This window comes from Symphalangus syndactylus, chromosome 16 (assembly GCF_028878055.3).
Source record: "Symphalangus syndactylus isolate Jambi chromosome 16, NHGRI_mSymSyn1-v2.1_pri, whole genome shotgun sequence".
Taxonomy (NCBI): Eukaryota; Metazoa; Chordata; class Mammalia; order Primates; family Hylobatidae; genus Symphalangus; species Symphalangus syndactylus.
Window position 1 is genome coordinate 14,465,954 of NC_072438.2, and position 21,850 is coordinate 14,487,803.

Here is a 21,850-nt window from a genome sequence, read left to right on the forward strand (position 1 = left end):
TCTGAGGAATGGGACTCGCTGCCCACGAGGCCAAGGATTAGCCTTGCAGAGACTCCTCACCTGTAAAATCAAAGATGACTTCCCAATGTATTCCAGACAAATGGCCGCGGGAGCATTCCTCTCTGCTGGTGATGGGGGTCACTTTGAAAAAGCAAGGTTGGTAATATGTGTCGGAGCCCTCAAAGGCTTTCCTCTTTCAGCCCAGCAATTCCAACCAAGGAAAGTATCTGGAGGAATGTTCTCCTCCTTGCTTTCAGAAAATATAATTACTATTCTTGGCACAAAGGAGTGTGATCCTACATTGCTTATGATGAAAGAAATCAGGAAGAAAGCTCACTGCCCAAAGCAGAATCCACAGATGTTGGCCTGCAGTGAATATTTCAGACACGTGGGCCATGGCATGTTGAGACTGGGTTTCATTAATGATTGCTCTTTAATCAGTTTGTTCGTGCATGCGTTTGTTTGTTCAAAATGATGTTCCAGGCAGGGTGCCAGGTGCTGATGGACAGAAAGGCAAGAGACAGAGTTCCTGCCCTGGGGTGCATCTGTGGGGTAAGGAAGACAGATGCACGGCCCCAGACAGGCACATGCAGGTCTCACTGCAAACTGGTCTGTGCGTGCAGGGAAGAGCAGAGATCCCACGACTGGGTTCCTGACCTGATCTGGGGTTGGGAGGGAGGTGGGTGGAAGGAGGCAGGATCTGAACAGAAAGCTGCAGGGTAAACAGGGATTGACCACAAAGATTGGGATGGGGAAGGTGGGGCCAGATGTGTCCCAGCATGGGAGGAGCATGGGCCAAGGCTGGAAAGGACCCGCCTCTGACTGCTGGTTGGTCAGCGGGCACAGGCCTGCAAGCATGGAGATGAGTTTGCAGAGGTGAGAAGGCACAGCTCAGGCAGCCTGGATTTTGCAGTAACTGACATCAGAAGGTTGGAAAAGGTTCCAAGTATGTGACCGGGGATGGCAGTGGCCCAGGCAGAGCTGGGCTCTGGAAGTGGAGGGAAGTGGGCTAGGGAGGACCAGGGTGACCGTGGGGAGGCTGCTGGAGTCAGCTTGGTGAGAGGAGACAGTAGCGAAGGTAGTGTGGGCTGGGGGCAGTGAGGAAGTGGAGAGAGGCCCAGTATTAAGACTGGGCCAGGATGGATGAGATTTAGAGGGCAGTGCTAAAGCCCTGTGTCCCCATGTAGATGTGGCACCGTTCATGTGATAAATGCCTGGAGAAGCCCAGTTTTAAGAGCCTGGGGATGAGTGGATTTGCAGTGTTGGGGTGGTGTTTCTCAGCACCAGAAAGCAGGGGCTGTTAGCAAAAACAGGCAGCAGCATCTGGAACTACTCTTGTCCTAACCAGGTCCTCCCTGGACCTGGGGATTCCCCATTGCAGAAATCACTTTGGAATTTAAGCTATTTTTACCAGGCAATGATCCTTCGGGCTTTCTAAGTGTCCCTACTGCACAAGGGATACGAAAGTGATTTGTCACTGTTTTCTAATATGTGTTTTTGCAGGGAAGAGGGATGAAATTCTGGCTACGGCAAGCACAGCCTATCAGAGGGAGCTCCCTTAAATCCCACTTCTTGCTTAACAGGGAAGCTGCGTGACCACAGCATTGGAAGATGGAATCAGGCTACATGTGCTCTTGTGGGAAGCCCATGGCAGCGTCCCCATGAGGAGGCAGGGGCCCACGATCACCGGCTGCACCTCTGACCTTCAATGACCTTTGGGGCCAGGTGTCATGGTCACCTGCACATGTGGGTCCCCTCAGCTGCTCTCAGGAACAAGAGAATGAACCTGTCACCTCCTCTCCCGCTTGAAAGATAGCACCATTTATTATTTACTGTGGGCTGAGACAGCTAGGGATTCTTCACTGCCATGGAGCCCACATGCAATATCGAGGCAAAGATGGCAGGGAGGTGGGGGCGGTGCAGAGGAGAAGAGGAGAGAGCCCCCCTCCCCACAGCAGGCCTCCCTCTGGGCAGGCTGAGATTTGCCGCTGAGCAAGCCCTGCCAGCGTCGGGGAAGGTGAGAAGAGGCAGGACCTGGAGGGAGGCCTTGCTGAATTGAGCCTTGGCTCTGCTGGGTGACCCAGGCTTGGTTCCTGGATGCCTCTGAGCTGCTGCTGGAATGTGACCTCCCACCTCCCGTGATAGAAGAAAGGTGGTCTGGACAAAGGAGGCTGCGATGGACTGAATGTTGTATTCCTCCCCAATTCACAGGCTGGACCCCTAATCCCAAGGTGATGGGATTTGGAGGCAGGATCTTTGGGAGGAATTAGGTCATGAGGGTGGAGCCCTCATGATGAGATTAGTGCCCTTTTAAGAAGAGGCCAGAGAGCTGGCTAGCTCTCTTTCTGCCATGTGAAGATAACGAGAAGGCAGCCACCTGTAAACTAGGAAGAGAGCCCTCACCAGAACCTGACCTTGTTGGAAACCGGATCTTGGATTTTCAAACCCCAGAGCTATGAGAAATAAATGTCTGTTAAGTCACCCAGTTTGGAATGGTTTGTTAGAGCCATCCGAGCTGACGGAGGCAGAGGGTGCACTCTGGTTTTCCCTGAAGACAGAGGCAGCAGAAGGCTTACTTTATACATCACAGAAAGGCAGGCAGGTGCCCACAAACACCAGGCTCTCCAGGGCCTCTGGGGTGAGATTAGAGTCCGCTGATGCAGCGGGTGGGTCTGGGTTTGGGTCTCAAGAGAGTTGTGGGTCCGAATCGCACTCACCACCCAGTCCCTTGCTCACCTGGGATCCTGGATGGGTCCTTGAGCCTTGGTGAGCCTGTGTTCTTGTCTCTAACATGGTGGCCATAGTCACCATCCTGGGGGATGCTGCTTATGCCCATGGGCAGGTCCCTGTCTCTCTTAGGTCCCCCTGCCACTCCCTCCAGCCCTGACAGATGACACAGGTGAAGAGCCATTGAGTTCAGCACCCAGCACATGGTAAGTCTCCATCATGTGCTTGGGGAAGGGGCCTGGAGCTCCCCGACCTCTGTGTGTGTGCCCCTGAGCCTGGGGGCCTTTGCACTTTCCATTTTATTTTTTGGCTCTAGTGTTTTGGTTCGGTTCTGCATGCTCTTCAGAAGAGGGGGGATCTCCAGAGTCCCTTCCTCTCTACATTTTATTAGTTCTAGGGGCAGGAGACTAAGGAGACTTGTTTTCTGAGAAACTCGAGTTTTCTTTTTCTTTTCCCTCCTCTCCTACAATAACCTATTGACTTTAACAGGGAATAATTTGCCATGCATTAGGGCTGAAGTTTCCAGGATTCACTCTATTTCTGAGACAAAAGCTCTGTATACCGACAAGCCCAACTGAGCCATTTTTCTCCTGCACAGGGGAGGCTGCCTGGCTATCAAGGGAAATGGAGAACATTGCTGATTGGAAGGGATGGCCCATTTAGCCCCAGCTCTGTTTCCTAGCCCTCCTCAGGGCTCCACACTCAGGCTTCTATTCCCACCTGGCAGGGGCTCCCACCCCTCACAGTAACAGCCCTTGGAGGAACCAGCCACACCCTGAGTGTTCAGCTATGGGGGAGACCTGGGGATGGCAGCGGACTTCCAGGAGCCCGGCTTTGTTCTTAGGGAGCTGTGGGTGCTCAGAGCCTGCAAGGGCCCTGAACTAGCTCACCTATAGCTAGGGGGTCAATACCCCAGCTCCCTCTGTCTCTTGTTTTTTGCTGAGCTGAACAGAGAATTCAGGGTGGAGCCAGGAAAGAGACCAGAGAGCCTGTCCCAGGCTGGAGGAAGCATCCCCTGAGAGCTCACCCCTGGAATCTGCAATGGCAGGGGGCACATGCAGCTCTTCTTACTGCTGGCCTTGACCATGCGCTGGCCCCCATTTGGCCGCCCTGAGCCTGTTGGATGTTGCCTTGGATACCCCAGGCTGGTAAACTCTGCCTGTCCCATCCTGGAGCCTCCATATGCTCCCACTAAGGTCTGCCATCTCTCCAGGGCTCTCCATCTCAGGAAACAGCATCGCCTTCACCCACAGCTAACACATCACCTAATCAACAAGGAATATCCTAACCCTGTCCCTGTCCACCAATTCATCGTCTCTCACCTGGATGTCACCTCACAGGTTTCAGCAGCAGCATAGATGGTCATGGGATAGATATTAGTTGAATGAATAAGTTGATGCATGATGAATACACGAGTGGATGGATGCATGAAGGGATGGAGGATGGGTGGGTGGATGGATGGATGAGTGGATGGATGGATGGGTGGATGGACGGACGGACGGACGGATGGATGGATGAGTGGATGGATGGATGGATGGATGAGTGGATGGATGGATGGAGGGGTGGATGGATGGATGGATGATGAGTGGATGGATGGACGGATGGGTGCATGGATGGGTGGATGGATGGGTGGGTGGATGTATGAATCAATGGATTGGTGGGTGGGTGGATGGATAAGTGGATAGATGAATGAATGAATTAATGGACTGATGAATGAATGAGTCAACAGACGAATGGAGGGATGCATGGATGGGTGACCCTCCCTGCCTCTCACTGTCCCTCACCCCGTTTGTCTCCCAGTTGCAGCAAGTGGACTTTCTTAAAAGGCAAACCAACCAACCAGCACATCTGATCTCATCACCCACCACGTGGAAGCCACCAGGGCTCTGTGCCATCCTGTGTCCTTCAGCCTGGTTTCCAAGGCCCCCCAAAACCTGGGCTGTCCACTGCCATGTGCTGGCCACTGACATGTGCTGGCTAGCCCAGCCCTCCTTGTCCATGTAGGCCACTCCCCCATCAAGAGGACCATCTTCTCCCTCCTGCAAATGGCCTGGCCCTGTGGGTCACTGGGCCGGTGAGGGGCTGAAGGGGCCTGGCATCTCCTGCTTTCATCCCTCCTAAGAGGGAAGAGGAAGTGTGGGTGGAGCGTGGGAGGCAGTGCTGTGCTCACAGGTGGGAACCTGGATCCCTGCCCACCCACCCTAAGCAAATTACTCAGCCCCTGTGAGCCTTGGTCTCCCCATCTGCAAAACTGGGCAACCACAATGCTGATCATTGCTCTGAGGATCACGTGAGTGACTCCATTCTCATCAGCGTCTGGGGCTGCTGAGACAAAGTGTCATACACTAGTGCCTTCAAACAGTGGAAATGTGTCCTCTCACAGTTCTGGAGACTGTGAGTTCACAATGAAGGTGTCAACAATGCTTCCCGACAGCTCTGGGAGAGAATCCATTCCAAGCTTTCCTTTTAGCTTTTGGTGTTGTGGGCTCCAAGGCCTCCCTGTCCTGCAGCTGCCTCACTCCCCTCATCCTCTGTCATCCTGGCCCTCTCCTCTTCCCTGTATGGCTTCGTGTCACCTGCCCTCTGTCTTGTCTGTCTCTGAGTCTCTTCTCCTTTTCTTATAAAAATACCAGTCATGTTGGAAATGACTTCATCTTCCCTCGATTACAGCTGCAAATACCCTATTCCCAAAGAAGGACACATTGGCAGGGATGAGGAGTCACGACACGGACATATCTTTTTGGGGGGCACAATTCAGCCCAAAGCACTGTGTGCAGCCCAGGAGAAGGGCTGTCACAATAATTGACAATCACTAATTGTTTAAGATAGGGCAGGCAGGGCAGGAACCCCCACCCCCCGCCCATGAAGGGTGAGGAGGAGGGGCTGCCAACAGGCCCTTTGGTTTGGCTGAAGCAGGCAAAGCTCCCTTTCTCTGGAGCTCTCCTGATCTTGGAGCTCTGCTGGGCAATTGCCTTGCCCTCCCCCGTTACAAAAGGGGAATGGGGCCAAAAAGTGGGGAGCTGGCAGGGGGTCCTGCACATGGCTGGGGGGCCAGAAGCACCCAAAGTATGCCCATTGATGAGCTCCCTTGCTGCTGGCCATGCTTGGAGCTTCAAGCTGGAGTCCTGGAATCAAAACAGTTGACTCCAGCTTTCCTGTTGGTTTCTATCTGCGTTCTTCTTTGGCGTAGCTGCACCATCATGTCCACATGCCCCATGTGTTGCATATTTAAGGCCAAAACTAGGGCTCTGTGTGGAGGTGCTGACGCTGCACACTCTCCTCACCTCCCAGCCTGGCTGTGCCTCTGGTCTGCAACATGATGCTTAAAAGGTGGTCTTTCAGCCATGTCCACAGATGGTTCTGATATCCACTCCTCAAGAAAAAGGGCAGACCACTTGAGGGAGAGGCCTGGCTGCCTGGGCGCCCCCCAGCAAGGCCCTGGCCACCGCTGCAAGCCACTGCCCATGAGCAAGCCTGGCTCACACCTTCCAAGTGATTACCCCTCCTGAGGAGGCTAGGGATACCCCTCCTCTGATGGCCAGTCTTGCCCGGAGACCATCATCAGAGAACGATCTCAATTTGCAAATGCATGTCCATACAGAGCACTGGGAATCCTCCCTGGCAGCCCAAATTACCAGCAGAATGGAAAGTCAGCAAGACTTCTCATGCTGGTGGCAGCCCCAGCACGTGCCCAGGTCCTGGGGTCCCACGAGGCACCCTGAGCTTGAGCACCGTGGACGAGATTCTGTATGAGGGTGCCACACTGGCGCCCACACCCCTACGCCACCGGAGGCCACACGTGCATGCATGGCAGCCCTGCAGCAGCCCAGGCCCAAGCCCAGGCATGGCACCCTTTGCTCCCCTCCCGAAGCGTAATGCCAGTCTCACCCTCATTTCCCATCACAGGGAGACAGCAAGTCCTCCTGGGAGACAGAAAGGATGGGTTGGCTTTCAGGAGTGTCGGTCCATGGTCATGACAGATGGCAGGTCCAGGGAAAGACACAGAAGGGATAGTTTGGTCCTGTCTGAGCCCCAGCTGTGTGTCTGGCATTGTACCCTCACGCCTCGCACACTGGCTGTGACCTGAGGGCAGCCTCATGGGTGGGGTGCTGGCTGGTTCCCTTGGCCACTTTACGACACTGATTGCCAGGGCCAGGCCTGTGCTGCTGAGTCAGGCATCCTCCCATTTAATAGTCCACATGACCAAATGAGGTGGGTAATGTTCATCCCCACTTCACAAAACCTGGGGTGCGGGGGTCAGAGAGCCAGGAAATAGGGAACCTGGGGTTGAGTCTCCCTAAAGCCTGTTCTCCCCACTCTGTCCCACCCCCGCCCTCCCTCATGACTCACTCTTCATCAGATGTGCGGGCCGGGGAGCGGGTGATGCTAGCCAGACCCTCGGGAGGACGAACTGCACAGCAGGACGCAGCTCAGCGCGAAAGCATCTCGGCACCACGGGACCAAGCAGCCTGGCTCTCGCTGCTCAGAACGCCTTAAGGGCAAAGCCGTGAAGCGCAAGGGCAGATTCTGGAGCTTCCCAAGCTCCCGCACACGGAGTGGGGGACCCACAAAGCACAGGCGGTGGCAAAGCAGCCACAGGGTGCTGCCGCCTCCTGCTGGACACAGTACATGACTCACAGGGTTTCTGAGCCACAGAAGAAGACTGGGGTCCTATGTCCACGGGACCCGGGCTAATCTCGGCTGCCTCTGAGCACCACCATGCACAGCTCAGGTCCAGAAGGAGAGGAAAGAAAACCCTGGGCAGGCCAAGAGGTCAGCAGTTGGCAGGAAGGAGAGGCAGGGGCAGGTAGGGGCAGGGCCCTCATAGCAGGGAGGGGGTGGGGCCGGCACAGGAGAAAGGGGGCGGGGCCTCCACAACAGGGAGGGGCGGGTCTATCACAGCAGGGAGTGGGTGAGGCCTCCACAGCAGGTAGGGGGTGGGGCCTCCACAACAGGGAGGCGGCATGGCCCCCACAGCAGGGAGGGGATGGGGCCTCCACAGCAGGAATGGGGTGGAGCAGCCACAACAGGAAAGGGCGGGGCCTCCACAGCAGGAAGGGGGCGGAGCATCCACAACAGGGAGGGGGCGGGGCCTTGCATCTGGGAAGGAGTTTGTAGAGCTGAAGGCAGAGGTTCAGAGTTGGGGGGAAGAGAGTGAGACAGAGAAAGTGAGAGACAAAGAGAAGGAAGAAGACAAGGAGGGAGGGAGAGTGAGCCGTTAGAGCCCAGTGTGGTGGGGAAGCCAGCCAGACACCCTACACATGGGTGGGAGAGAGCAAAGACACGGGCGAGTGAGCGGAAGGAGGGAAGAAGTGAGCTCAGGGAGATTTTGTCCTAACCCTGTGCTTTTCGTATCTGGGGTCAAGGGCCCGGGTGATACGGTGGGTGGGCCAGGGTGTCCCAGGACTTGGCCTTCTCCCAGATCACCAGCTTGACATAAAGAGTTTTTGGTGAAAATGTGTGTGTCTGTGTGTGCGTGTGATTTTAATATTCAAGCCAACACTGATATGTAGTAGAGTAAGATGCAAATTCACATAAATTTTTCATATAAAACACGATGCTTGGGAGAAATTCCTTTGCCTGGGCCAGCTCCTCTGGGCCGTGCCTTCACACTTCCCCATGCGACAGGGTTCCTGGGGCCAAGTCAGAAGGAAACATGCTGTCGGTGCAAAGCTGATGTGAGCATTGCAGGGGATGTGTGGGGGTCGTCAGGGCCCCCAGGGTCTCGGGTCCGGCCGTGACGACAGGAGGATCCCTGGCCAGGAGCAGCAAGGCCAGGGAATGCTGATTCTACTGCAGGCGAGACAGAAATAAAAGGGAATTCATTTCCTAAGACAGGTGGCAAAGTGGTCTCTAAGAAGCTATAAAGTGCTGTTTGGCCTGTAATTGTTGCTAAATGGACTCCTAATAGTATTCACATTTATCCAGTAACAGAGAGGCGGACCTGGCAAGGCACACACTCATGCAACTGCCCCTGTAAACAAAGTGATCTTTTCCCAATCAGAGTCACCCGGGTCAATCCTCTGTTGGCTAAAGGCTGACTTTGCCCCCTTTTCTTCCTTTTGAGACAGTGTCTCACTGTGTAGCCCAAGCTGAAGTGTAGTGGCGGGATCACAGATCACGGCAGCCTCAACCTCTTGGGCTCAATCCATCTTCCCACCTCAGCCTCCTGAGTAGCTGGGACCATACATGCCAGGCCTGGCTATTTTTTATTTTTTTATGTTGGCCAGGCTGGTCTCAAACTCCTGGGCTCAAGTGATGCTCCAGCCTCCGCTCCCAAAGTGCTGGGATCACAGGCGTGAGACACTGCATCCGGCCACCCTTTTCTCATTCTTTCTATGAACTTGCAGCAGGGAGATTCAGTTTCTCAAGGCCCCACCAGACCCTCAGAGGCTCTAGAAGGTTAGAGCTGTTTGTCCAGTTCACCTTTGCTCCCCAGTGCCCAGCAAGGGACCCAGTGCATAGTAGGTACATAATCTGTATCTGCTCTCTATAAATGGACAAAGGGAAGGGCTCTCTCTCTAGCACCAAGCACACAGCCCAGCACCTAGTAGGGCCTCACCCCCATATCTGCTGAATGGGTGGGTGTGGGTGTTGGGAGGGGCTGGAGACCCCATTCAAGCTGTCCTCTCACCACGAAGATGGCCGGGACACAGGGTAGACAGAGCCAAGTCAGGATCTGCCCACGGGCATCCCCTTTCATGGCTGCTACTCTTCCCAGAGGATCGCCTTGGGAGGAGACCAGGAGAGACTAGGATAGTGGAGCTAGAAGGGGGGTTGGAGAGCCTTCAGTTCAGCCGCCTCATCTAAGGGATGGGGAAACTGAGGCCCAGAGAGGAAATGGGATCTGCCCAGAGTTACACAGCTCAACAGCCCTCAGACTGCGCCCAGTGTGCAGTAAGGAGCCGCTGATTTCTAGCCTCTAGCCAAGTGGGCCGGGCTGTGCTCGTGCAGACACGGGGGGCCCCACCAGCTCACTAGAACTTAGCTGCAAGGGTGCCTCGGGAGTCCGGGGCACGACAAGGGGTACTCTAGGGGCTGGCAGACCTGGGTTCAAGCACCATGTGTCAGTGATTGCTTTTGTTCTCTCTACCGGCTGGGTGAGCTTGGACGACTCTCCGAGCTTCCCTGAGCCTCTATTTTCTGCTCTGGGTAATGGAAATGAACAAATGGTGACCCCGAGGTGGGCCCCGCTCCCGCCCACACATCTGAGTATGGGGACATCCGCTTCTGGCCGAAAGTCTGATACACCGAAAATTATCACCGAGGAGGTAGCAGAAGGGATCAAGAAACTCCGAGTGGAAAAGTTTCATGCAATGATAAAGGCCATTTTTGCTTCATATTACACTGAAATACCTTTCCCAGAAGCGTCCCAGCCCAGCCCATCACATCCTTCTCTCGTGAGTTCTGTTTGAGCGCCAGGGGCCGTGCACGGCTGAGGAGTAGGGAAGAATCACGCCTGGCCTCTGCCCCACAGTCATGGGCTGCTCTTGTTCCCCAGGACCACCATGCAGGTGTCCGAAGACCAGCCCTGTACCCCCTGAGTCTCTTCTTCTGCCTTAACCAGCTTCTCTGGCTTGCCCCACTCCTTACTTGACATGTACAGTCAAATTTGTTTTATGTGGAATTGTAACTGTGGCTTTTCTGCATCTAAATGCATTTAAAACCAAATCAGCCCGAGTTCCCACTTGTTGCAAGACCACTATCAAACTTTGTGCCAAGCTTGATTCTAGGTACCGTATATGCATTAACCCAGGTAATCCTTATTCACCATCGTAACCCCACTTTACAGACAAGGAACTGAGGTGCAGGCAGGTTAGAAACTTGCCTACAGTTTGTACCACTAGAGAAGAAACAGCGAAGCCTGCTGCCTGGAGCTCGGGCCCTCTGCTGCCCTTGGCCTCTGAGTCCACGTGCTCTCTGGCCCTCCCTGACCTGTGTCCCTAGCCCCACTCAGCACGTGGCCCATCCACACCTCTGCAGACAGGAGCCAATGTTTCATTCTCCTGAGGCAGAAGCGCGCTGCCAGGAGCGTCACGGGGAAACATATGCTGCCCTGTTAGTTAGATAACAAATTGCTGCCCTGGTTCCCATCACAGATAATTAATTTGTTCTCTAAATACAGAGGTGTGGGCAGGCCATGCCAACAGCAAGCAGCCTGACCCGGGCCCGGGGGAAGCAGGTGGGTGCAGAGCAGCAGGGCCAGGGCAATGCTCCCCATGCCTGGCACAGCCACCAGATGAGGCCTCTGTTCCATGGCCACGTCTGGTCCCTCCAACAGACACAGCCCACTGGGGCCACACGTGTGAGGCTTTGTCACCCTTGCAGCCAGTTCCTAACCTAAAGTCTCAGATGGCTGGCCAGGAGGGCCTCAGTGTTTCCTCTAAGGGTAATGGTGGGTCACACGAGTAACTCATGGGGCCTTCCCTCGGGCCAGGCCCTGATCTGAGCACTTGACAAGCAGTGCCTCATTAATTCCATCAGCCTTACAGTGTAGATGCTGCTACTACCCCCATTTCACCAATGAGGAAACCCGGAACAAGGGCGGTTCACACTTGCTCAAGGTCTCAGAGCGGGTAGGCTGCAGGGCCAGACTCAGACCCAGGCAGAGGCCCCTATGCCCCAGCCAGAGAAGCCAGGGGGTCAGCCTCTCATCCCATTACCCTGCCGCTCCCCAGTGCCCCACATCCGCCGCACTCTTGGCCCTGCACCGTTACTGCCCTGCCTGCCTCCGAGACAGCAGTTCCTGCAGCATCAGGGGCTTTGGAAGCAACAAGTTCAGATTCAATGAGGCCCTTGGTGGGCCTCCTGGTGCCTCCAACCTAGGGGATCATGGCCTTCCGGAGAGAGGGTCAGTTTTGTCCTGTGGTGAGGAGGTGGGCAGGGAGAGGTGAGAACAGGCCCAGACCAGGGCACCCAGAAGCCCAGCCCTGTCTGCACCTGTGACTTTGCTCCTTCCACCTGGGGTCCAATAGGAATCAGGATTGGTGTGTCAGCAGGAGGAGGAGGGCCCATGGGAGGCCAGTTCCATCTGGGTGGCTGTGGGGTGGGCAGAACAATGTGGGTGAGGGGAGAGTAGGAGCCTCGGCCTCCCTACTCCCAGCCCCACCCCTGCAGCCCCTCCTCAAAACAGCAGCTGTGTCAGCCTCCCGTGGCTGCTGCAACAAATCACCACACACTCCGTGGCTTGAAGCAACAGAAATTCATTTTCCTCTGGCCATGGAAGGCACAAAGCTAAAGGCAAGGTGTTGGCAGGACTGGTTCCTCTGGAGGCTCCGGGGGCAAGTCCATTTCCTTGGCTTTTCCAACTTCTTTCCGGAGGTGCCTGCTATCCTTGGCTTGTGGCCCCATCCAGGCCCTGCCCCAGCCTCTGCTCCATCTCCCAGCACCCCCTGCAGCCCTGGCCCTCCTGCTGCCCTCCAAAAGGGCCCTGTGATGACACTGAGCTGAGCCCACTCAGACAATCCAGGAGAACCTTCCCATCACAACATCCTCCACTTAATCCCATGTGCAAAGTCCGTTTTGCCATAGAAGGTGACATTCACAGGTTTCAGGGGTCGGGACTGGGACATCTTTGGGGGCTTCTCTTCAGCTGACAGTAAACGGCAATTTTGAGTGAGGCTCTGCCAGGCACTCACCTGTCAAGCCCACCCTTGATCACTGTCCCCTTTACAGGTGAGACACCTGTGGCTCCCTGATGGGGGGGACCTGGCAGAGCTGGACTAAGGATAGGGACTCCCTAGCGCAGGCACTATCTTGTACCCCACCCTGCAAATCCAGTGTTTGCACCCAGGCAAACCCGATGCAGCTACAGTGTCCGCTCAGCAGCACATACTGCTGTTTGTGACGCTCACTCATTCACTCATTCATTCATCCCATTACTCTAAAGTCAGCTGAGCCTCTGTGCTGTGTGCCAGGCCACCATCAGACCCAATCCTGTGCCCACAGTGATATTTCTAGGCTAAACATCCAAGCTCCTAGCTCTGAAATCCAGCCTGTGCCCAGGGATTCAAATAACCTGTCTCAAGGCTTGTCTGCTTTCAAGACTGCAGATACCTCCCTGGTGCCGCCTGCAGAGGAAGTTCTGCTGAGCATCCCACATCGGAGCCCCAGCCTTTGGCCTGGACAGAAGGCCCAGTGCCACCTAGAAACCCCTCTGCTGACCCCTTGCTCGTTCTATGTATCATCTCGTGGGCCCTCCCACCCCCCACTTTACAGGCCAGGAAACTGAGGCTCAGTGGAGGCCACAGCCAGTCCCCAGGTTGCTCCGTGCAGAAGCAGCTCTGTCTGACCTCACACTGTCTGGCCCAGTCTCCACGTGACACCTTTCCTGACCTCAGGGCCTCAGAGTCTCTCTTGGTTCCGTTACTGCCCCTGTTGCCTTGCCCTTCACACTTCCAAACATAGATGCGGCCTGCGGGGCTGACCCTGGAGGTACCATCACATCCCACATGCCTCTGGACCCTCCCAGCTGGTGACCAGATGGACAGGAGTGGAGTGTTCCCCGCATGGAGTGGAGAAGGGCAGCTGCTGGAAGGCCACCAGGACCGGATCGGCTGGATGGACAGGAACTCGAAGCTGGGCCAGGAGGTGGGGGGACGTGGCCTCCTCCATTGCCAGCTGGAATCTGGGGTCAGTGTGGGCCCTCACCTGGGTCAGCGCCAGCCCCCAGCCACTCATCTTTGTCTCAAATTTGAATCACAGCAACCCCAGGAAGAAGGGGTGATGGCCGGGCTGGAAGGCAGAGTGTCTGCCCCTGCTCCCATAGGGTTTGGGTTTTCCAGCAGGTACAGGCCTCACCGCTGCCAAGCCTGGACAACACCCTCCACCCTCAGCTTTGGGCTCGGTGAAGCTGGATTCAAATCCAGGCCCCCTGCCCCACCAGGTGTGAGACTGAGCAAATCTCACCTCTCTCGTCCAATGTCCTGCCCTGGAAAGGGGGATAATGATGCCTCCCTCTTTGGGCCGTTGTGGGATGGAAAGAGATCGGGTGTGTGAATCCCCAGGGCTGGGGCCAGGAAGAAGCAGGGGCTGGCTCAGGTCAACCCACCCCTCTTCCCTACATGCCGAGACATGGCCTTCCAGCAGGCGCCTCTCCTGTCCCCAGGACCAGGTCTCCGTCGCCTCCCCTCTGCAGCCCTCCCCGCCTCTGAATTCCAAGTCTGTCCAACTGGAAGCTCCTATAGCAGAAATCAAGAAGAGAAACAAAACAAAACAAAACAAAACAAAACCAGCAAAGCAACCTGCTTTAGGAAGACAGAGGACATCCCATGAACAAACGTGGCTGAGACCACCGAGATGGCCCAATCAAGGCTGCACGCATCTCAGCACCCCCGTTCCATGGACTGCTGCTGCCAGGTCTATGGTCTCAGCAGAAGCTGCCAAGCTCCAGTGCGCCCAGCTCCTCTGAGCCCCTGTGAACCTGCCACCAGCGCAACCATCGAAACACTCCAGCACCCTTAGACTCATCACCATCCCACACGACCCCCTTTCTGGATGTTCTGTTGATTCACAGACATTCTCACAGACTCCAAGCTGCTCAAATCTCTCCTTCAAAGTCACCATTAGAGCTGAGCACAGGGGCCTGTGTGCCCACCTCATGCCGAGCACCATGCAGGGGCTCTGATCCTAGAGCTCATGATTCCCTGTGTGAGATGTGGGTGACATCCCATTTGAGGAAACTGAGGCACAGAGATGGGAGCTGGGATGCAAACAGTGGTCTGAGTCCCTTTCTGTTACCGTGAACTGCTTTGCTGAATGGAGTCAGGTTGGCAGGACAGCTTTGCCCTGGTGCCTCTGCCGGGGGTGGGCCAGGACACAAACACACATTTGCAGGAGGGGTCTTCTCACGGAACCCACAGTGGGTAGCCTCGGAAAGACCCCTCTCTCCTATTCTACAACCATCCAGGGAGCAAAGTCAGGAAGTTCCCCTAGACCCAGGAAACAGCAAGGACAGCTCAGATGGAAATCATAGCTTAATCAAAACTGGATCAACAACTAACTTCCGAAGAACGGGCCCGCTCAGCACTGCCTTCCGAGGGCTCACAACCCAAGAGAGCTGCTGCTCTCTCTGCTCCCAGGCCCACAGCTCCTCCCTGCTATGCCCTGATGGATACGTGCCCCCACCCCAATCAGGGGGAAGACAAATGTGCCCCAGGTATGCAGGCGGCGCCTTCCTCCAAAGCCTGGCCTCTGGTTTAAAGCACAGAACGGTGTCAGGTAGCACCGGGAAGGGTGGCAGCGAGAGCTGGGGGGGAAACATCTCACGCTCTGGCCTGGTCCAAAGCAGGAGACAGCAGGCAGGGCAGCAGCTTCCTTGATCTGCAGAGTGAGCGGCACAAGGCGAGAGCCAGAGTGGCAGCCGCCCCCGGCCAGCACCTACCTTCCTCTTGTTGGTCGGGCAGATGTAGAAATTGTCGATGACGGTGGTGACGCCAGGCTGGAGGGTGAGCTTGGTGTAGGACGTCCCGAAATCTGATGACCTGGGGGGAAAAGGGGGACAGCCATCAGCCATGTGCCCTCCAGGTGCGGTCTTCATCAGCTCACACGGTGTCCAGCCCCTGTCCTGTGCCCATGCGGGCAGAGCGCCCCAGACACCCTGAGTGCAGTCCTGGGCACTCTGCCTGGGGGCAGTGCATCCTGACAAGGCAGGAGAGGAGACTGGGCTCTCTCAGGAACACTGAGGAATCACGCAGGTGTGGAGCTTAGGTCCAGAGCTAGGATCCAAAGTCAGGTCCTTCTGACTCCAAATCCCAGCCAGTCATTCCTCCCCGATGCCTCCTATGTGCTGGGCAGCTCTAGGTTACCATGTGCATCTCACAGGCGACCAGAGGAGCCTCCAAAGGGATAGTTCCCTGCCTGAAATCACTTAGTTAATAAGTGGCTGACTCAGGATTTGACACTGGCCTGTCTGATTTCAGGCCAATGGCTGTGCCGAGGCATTCCTGTGGCCTGCCTGCTTTGCCTCGTTCCCTCTCTAGACTCTGAGCTCCTCCAGGGAGCCCCATCCTCCACCCTGGCCACCACCTGCAGCACAAGATGGTAGGGGACCGCAGGCAGGTACCAGAGTTCGGGCAGCTGCTGGAAATCAGACCCCAAGTACTGTGCCCACCCTGGAGTGGCATCTGCTGGGCTCATGCTGGGAGACAGGGCTGTCCACTCAGTACCTCCCTGGGCAAGGCCTTCCTGGCCAAGTGAGAATCTGAGAGTACACTGAGCTTTAAAGCGCCTTGGCTCCCCAGCAAGGAGAGGGAGATAAGCCACAAAGGCAACTTCATATCTGTTGTTTGGAAGCCGTCCATGCATCAGGACATGGAATTAATTCTCCATTGAAGATTAAGTCCTAGAGACCCTGAAACCAACACCTCTTATCATCACCCATTAAAATACACTGGGATTGCAGAATATGCCCCAACTGTACTGGAGAGGACCAGAGAGGTATTCGGGGAAGCATTTCCCATCTCACCCCTGCTCTACCGATAGAGTCCACACACAGACCCAAGGTGGGGAGAGGCACAGGGGTGGAACACACGGCCGTGGGGCTCCTGTCGTGGGCAGCATGCCTTGCGGGGACTGCCCATGTCTGATCACTGCTGAGATATGCTGAGCTCGGGGGACTGGGGGCAACTCCCCAGCTCGGGCGCAGGGGCCTTGGGCTGGAACCAGGCTTCAGTGTTCCTGCCTCAGACCCCAGCACCTGGCTCCGAGCCCAGCCTGCACTGACATGTGTGGCCTGACTGCGAGGCCAGTGCTTCTCAGACTCACCCAGTTTGTCCCCTGGGGGCCGAGGGGACAGGCCTGGAGCTGCATTAGCATAAAGGCCCCACCCCACTGGGAGCTATTTCACACCCTTCTAGAACACATCCTTGGTGGCTTCCACATGGACACGTTTCCTCCCTACATCTTCAAGTGAACCTGAGGCTCCAGAAAAATGGACTGTTTATCATCTCTGGGCATGCTGGCCACGTGGCCACAGGTCCCCAGAATGTATGTCCCTCACAGGCCTCAGGGTCACAAGACTCCTCCTAGGCCAGGACAAAGAGCAGACCCCCAACCGCCCGCCCTCTAATTCCCAGGGGCCAGCCCCTCCCCAGGATGGCAGGGGGGCCTCAGGACCTGTCTGGCCTCTGTCTGCCCCTGGCCTCCCCAGGGAGGACCAGGCTAGAGCGAACAAAGAAGCCCAGTGGAGGTGTAATTAGGACGCACTTACTCTCAGAGAATTGATTTTCTTTGGGAAGGACGCACAGAGAGGCCCATTAGCAGAGGATCGATCTGATCCAGAGACCCAGAAAATTCTAAGGCCCTTGCAGAAACAAATGGTTGTGTTTACAAGCCTGACACATGGGAAGCCTCCCCTTCCTTCCCTACCCTGCTGAGCCATCTCCAAGACATGCCTATCGATCCTGCCTCCCAAATACCTCTCAATCCTCTCTTCCTTTCACTCCCGGCTCTGCTCACCTTAGCCTAGCATCCAGCCGGCCTCAGTCCTGCTCCCCGCCCTCGGCCAGAGGAGCCTGCTCACACCTGCAAACTCCAGGGCTCCTGCCAGGTGTGGCCTGCAGCAAGGAGCCCGTGAGCAAAGCCCCAGCCCTCTAGGAACATCTGTTCTAGGAGGGGAGATGGAAGGAGGCAGATGGACGATAAGGACAGAAGCAAAAATATGACAGCATCAAATGCGACGAGGGTGGGAAGAACAATCAACAGTGTGGGGGTGCGGGTGGAGGGTGAGGGAAGGGTGGTGGGGCCGCTGGGTTGCAGACAGAGTGGTAGAAAGGCCCCTTGGACAAGGTGATGTTTGCGCAGAGTCCGGAAGGAAGGAGAGAGGTTGTGCCTGGCTGGGGAAAGGCATTTGGACGGGCTTGAGTAGTGTTCCCCAAATTCCTGTGCACCCAGAACCCATGAGTGCGGACTAATCTAGAAACAGGGTCTCTGCAGATGCAATTAGTTAAGATGAGGTCATGCTGGGTGAGGGTGGGCCCTGAGTCCTGTATGGCTGGTGTTATAAGAATTTGGAAATGGGGACACAGACACACAGACACAGAGAAGGCCGTACACAGACGGAGGCAGAGAGTGGGGTGATGCAGCTGCCGGCCAAGGGTACCAAGGACCCAGGCAGCCACCGGATGCTGGGAGAGAGGCAGGGAGCAGAGGCTCCCTCAAAGCCTCTGAAAAAAACACTCTTAGACTTCTGACCTGCAGGACCCTGAGAGAGAGATCACCACGGTAGTGCTTTGTGATGGCAGCTGCGTTCCAGGTACAAGGGCCCTGAGGACAGAGAAGGCAGGTCCATTTAAAGCACAGTCCTGGCCGGGTGCGGTGCCTCATGCCTGTAATCCCAGCACTTCGGGAGGTCGAGGCCTGAGATCAGGAGTTCGAGATCAGACTGGCCAACATGGTGAAACTTCATCTCTACTAAAAATACAAAAATTGGCCGGGCGAGGTGGCAGGCGCCTGTAATCCCAGGTACTCAGGAGGCTGAGGCACAAGAATCTCTTGAATCCAGGAGATGGAGGTTGCAGTGAGCTGAGATCGCACCACTGCACTCCAGCCTAGGTGACAGAGCAAGACTCCGTCTAAAAACAAAACAAAACAAAAAACAAAAAACAAAACAACAAAAAAAAGTAGCAGCTGCCAGTGTCTAGGAAGCCCCTCACCCTGCAGCCAGTGCAAACCCAATTCCTCAGATATCCACAACTCCCAAGTCCAACTCCTGCAGACACTAGGAACATTGATTCACCCACTCACCCATTCATTCCCTCTATTTGTTTAACTTTTTATGCTTTAAGGCCCATACTACAGGCCTAGGAATTCAAATTCACCCCCTCATTCAAATTCTTTCATATGATGTGTGCATAGTGAGTACCTGCTGTGTGTCTCATCACTACACTGAGGCTGGAATCCATGGGCAGCAGGGACACTGTGCCCTGCTCTCATGGGGGTGACAGGCTGGCTGGTGTTGCGGGGAGAGAGAGGAGAGAGAGAGAGAGAGACAGAGAGAACACAAGCAGACAGACACTGCAGCCAGGAGCAGTGATGCCAACAGGCATGTCCAGAGAGTCCTGGGAGACACTAAGGGGGACATCAAACTGAGGGGGTCCGGGTGCCATCCTCAGCCCCACAGGCTGCCCCCACTGCCAGGTCTAATCCATCACTGACCAGCTGACATATCCTCCTAAAGCTTTTACATTCCATCCCTACATCTCCCTGCTCACCTTAGTCTGGGTCTCCTTCCTCTCCCATCTGTGCGCGAGGAGCACCTGGCATGAGGGCCCCAGGCTCAGTGGAGGGGGCACAAACACTGGCAGGCTGACTTCACTTGGGGGGGCCTGTGAGATTCCCATGGCTGCTGTAACAAAGGCCCACAGACTCAGCGACTTAACACCAGCCACATTCATTATCTACAGTTCTGGAGGGCAGGAGTCTGCAGGGAGCTAATCAAGGTGTGGGCACCTCCTGGAAGCTCCAGAGGAGAACCCACGCCCTGCCTCTCCCGCCTGGTAGCCACCTCCTGCAGTCCTCGCCCCGAGGCCCCTCGCCCCACTGCAGAGTCTGTCACTCCACTCTGCTTCCCGTCACAGCCTCCCGTCACAGCGCTGACTACCACAGTCTCACGTCCCTCTGGCTCCCTCCTTGTGATTACAAAAGCTCCACGAGGATAATCCAGGATAATCCCAAGATCCTTCATTTAATCCATCTGCAAAGTCCCCTTTGCCATGTAAGGTAGCATAGTCCCAGTTTCCGGGGATTAGGACGTGGACGTCTGTGGGAGGCATTGCTCTGCCGACCACAAGTGGGCATTTGAGCCGGGTCCGAGGTATGCGTAGGAGCTGGTTCGGGAGCAGTGTCCCCACGTGAGCTGTGAGAGACAACAGGGCGGCCAGAGGTGGGTGGGGCGGGCGGTCCCCAGGGCCACAGAGAGGGCTGGACTCGCATTGTCGGGCAGCACCACTGACCCGCAGGGCCGCCTAGCACTAGAAATAGGGTGAATTCATTCGAATGGAGAAGCCCTGGGACTATGAACTATACACTGATTTCGGAGACTTAGCATTACAAAGAATGTAAAATATTTCATTATCATGTTTATATTGATTACATGTTGACATAACCTTTTGGACATATTGAGCTAATTAAAAGCTGTGATTAAAATTAATTTCACCTGTTCTTTATTTTAACCCATAGGCTTTATTTCTTAAAGCAGTTTTAGGTTCACAGCAAATGGAGTAGAAACGAGAGCGTTCCCGTACACCTTCTGCCCCCACCGTCAGCGCCCCCAGCTGAGAGACTCGCTCTCACAATCGGTGAGGGAGGCCGCCCTGATGCGACGTTACCACCAGAGTGCAGGGTTCAGGTCAGGGCTGGCTCTGGGGCTCCTGAACTCTATGGGTCTGGGCACCTGTAGAATGACAGGGCGCCCCCCACTGTGGTATCATACGGAGCAGCATCACTGCCCCAAGAATCCTCTGTTCTCCGCCAATTCATTCCCCCCCGCCCGCCTCCTGGCAACCACCGATCATTTTATTATCGTCATAGTTATGCCTTTTCCACAAGGTGACCTGCTTGGAATCCTAGAGTTCACAGCCTTTTCATTTGGTTCCTTAGTGATATGCATTTAAGGTCCTTCCATGCTTTTCCATGTCCACCTGTTTCTCTTCACTTTTTAATGTGGCCACTAGAACATTTAGAAAGACTCCCATGGCTCCAATTCTATTCCTAAGGGACACGCCGGTCTGGACAACGTGCCAAGGCAGTAGGCGTCTTCTGAAGGTGTGGGGCTCTGCAGTGGATGGGCAGGTGACCCCTGGAAAACGGGGTCCCAGCAGATGAGCAAGTGACCGTGTGGAATCTGCCTGAATGGCGCCTGGGTCGTGGCACCTGTGTAGCAGGGCTCATCGTTACTGCTGTTTGGGAAGAGTGCTGCAGCTGCAGGTGGGGACAGGTGACTGAGGAGGGGACAGGTGTGAGGAGGGGACAGGTGATTACAGGAGGGGACAGGTGACTGCAGGGGCAGGTGTGAGGAGGGGACAGGTGTGAGGAGGGGACAGGTGATTACAGGAGGGGACAGGTGACTGCAGGAGGGCGCAGGTGACTGAGGAGGGGACAGGTGACTGCAGGAGGGCACAGGTGACTGAGGAGGGGACAGGTGACTGCAGGGGACAGGTGTGAGGAGGGGACAGGTGACTGCAGGAGGGGACAGGCGACTGAGGAGGGGACAGGTGACTGCAGGGGACAGGTGTGAGGAGGGGACAGGTGACTGAAGGAGGGGACAGGTGACTGAGGAGGGGACAGGTGACTGCAGGAGGGGAGAGGCGACTGCAGGAGGGCACAGATGACTGAGGAGGGGACAGGTGACTGCAGGGGACAGGTGTGAGGAGGGGACAGGTGACTGAAGGAGGGGACAGGTGACTGAGGAGGGGACAGGTGACTGCAGGGGACAGGTGTGAGGAGGGGACAGGTGACTGAAGGAGGGGACAGGTGACTGAGGAGGGGACAGGTGACTGCAGGAGGGGAGAGGCGACTGCAGGAGGGCACAGGTGACTGCAGGGGCCAGGTGTGAGGAGGGGACAGGTGACTGAGGAGGGGACAGGTGACTGAGGTGGGGACAGATGACTGAGGAAGTGGAGGAGTGAGAGGAAGGATAGGAAGTAGGCCCAGGAAGTGGAGTTGGCATGACTTGGGGCTGCCCGAGGTGTCAGGCTGAAGGAGGGGACACCAGGTGACATGGAAGATGGGGTGACACTGCTCAGGTGCCATGCTGCTTGGGGGAAGGTGGAGGGCTGGGCTGGGAGTCAGGACTGCCCCCGGGTGAAGCACGGTTGGGGGTCTGGGCTCATGTACATCCACTGCTGCTCCCTGGGCAGCCCACTATGGATTTTAGCATTAGTTTTCTTCTTTGAGGCATCAGAGGATTGGAATCAGGCATCTCCGAGGTCCCCATCAACAAAAAAGGCTGTGACCACACACCCTTAACCTGCAGGCACCTCGCAAGTGTCCCTGTTGTCCAGCCTCCCAGAACCCCTTTCAAGAGCCCTGAAATGGGTCCGTTCTTCCCGGAAGCCTCCTGCCTGGACTGCGTTTTCCTGGCGGGCACCTCAAGAGTCTCTCTCTCACTGCATTACTTCCTCTG

The 21,850-nt window shown here is 55.8% G+C and overlaps 1 protein-coding gene across 2 annotated transcripts in view; it reads right to left on the minus strand.

The window, feature by feature from the left end:
- The window catches only part of SORCS2 (sortilin related VPS10 domain containing receptor 2), a 537,438-nt gene that overhangs the window by 195,310 nt on the left and 320,278 nt on the right, over positions 1–21,850 (minus strand). For both annotated transcript variants that reach the window (XM_055246055.1, XM_063619723.1), the window contains exon 3: positions 15,110–15,209. In XM_055246055.1, coding sequence (XP_055102030.1) covers positions 15,110–15,209 — 100 coding nt within the window. The remainder of the gene's footprint in view (positions 1–15,109; positions 15,210–21,850) is intronic.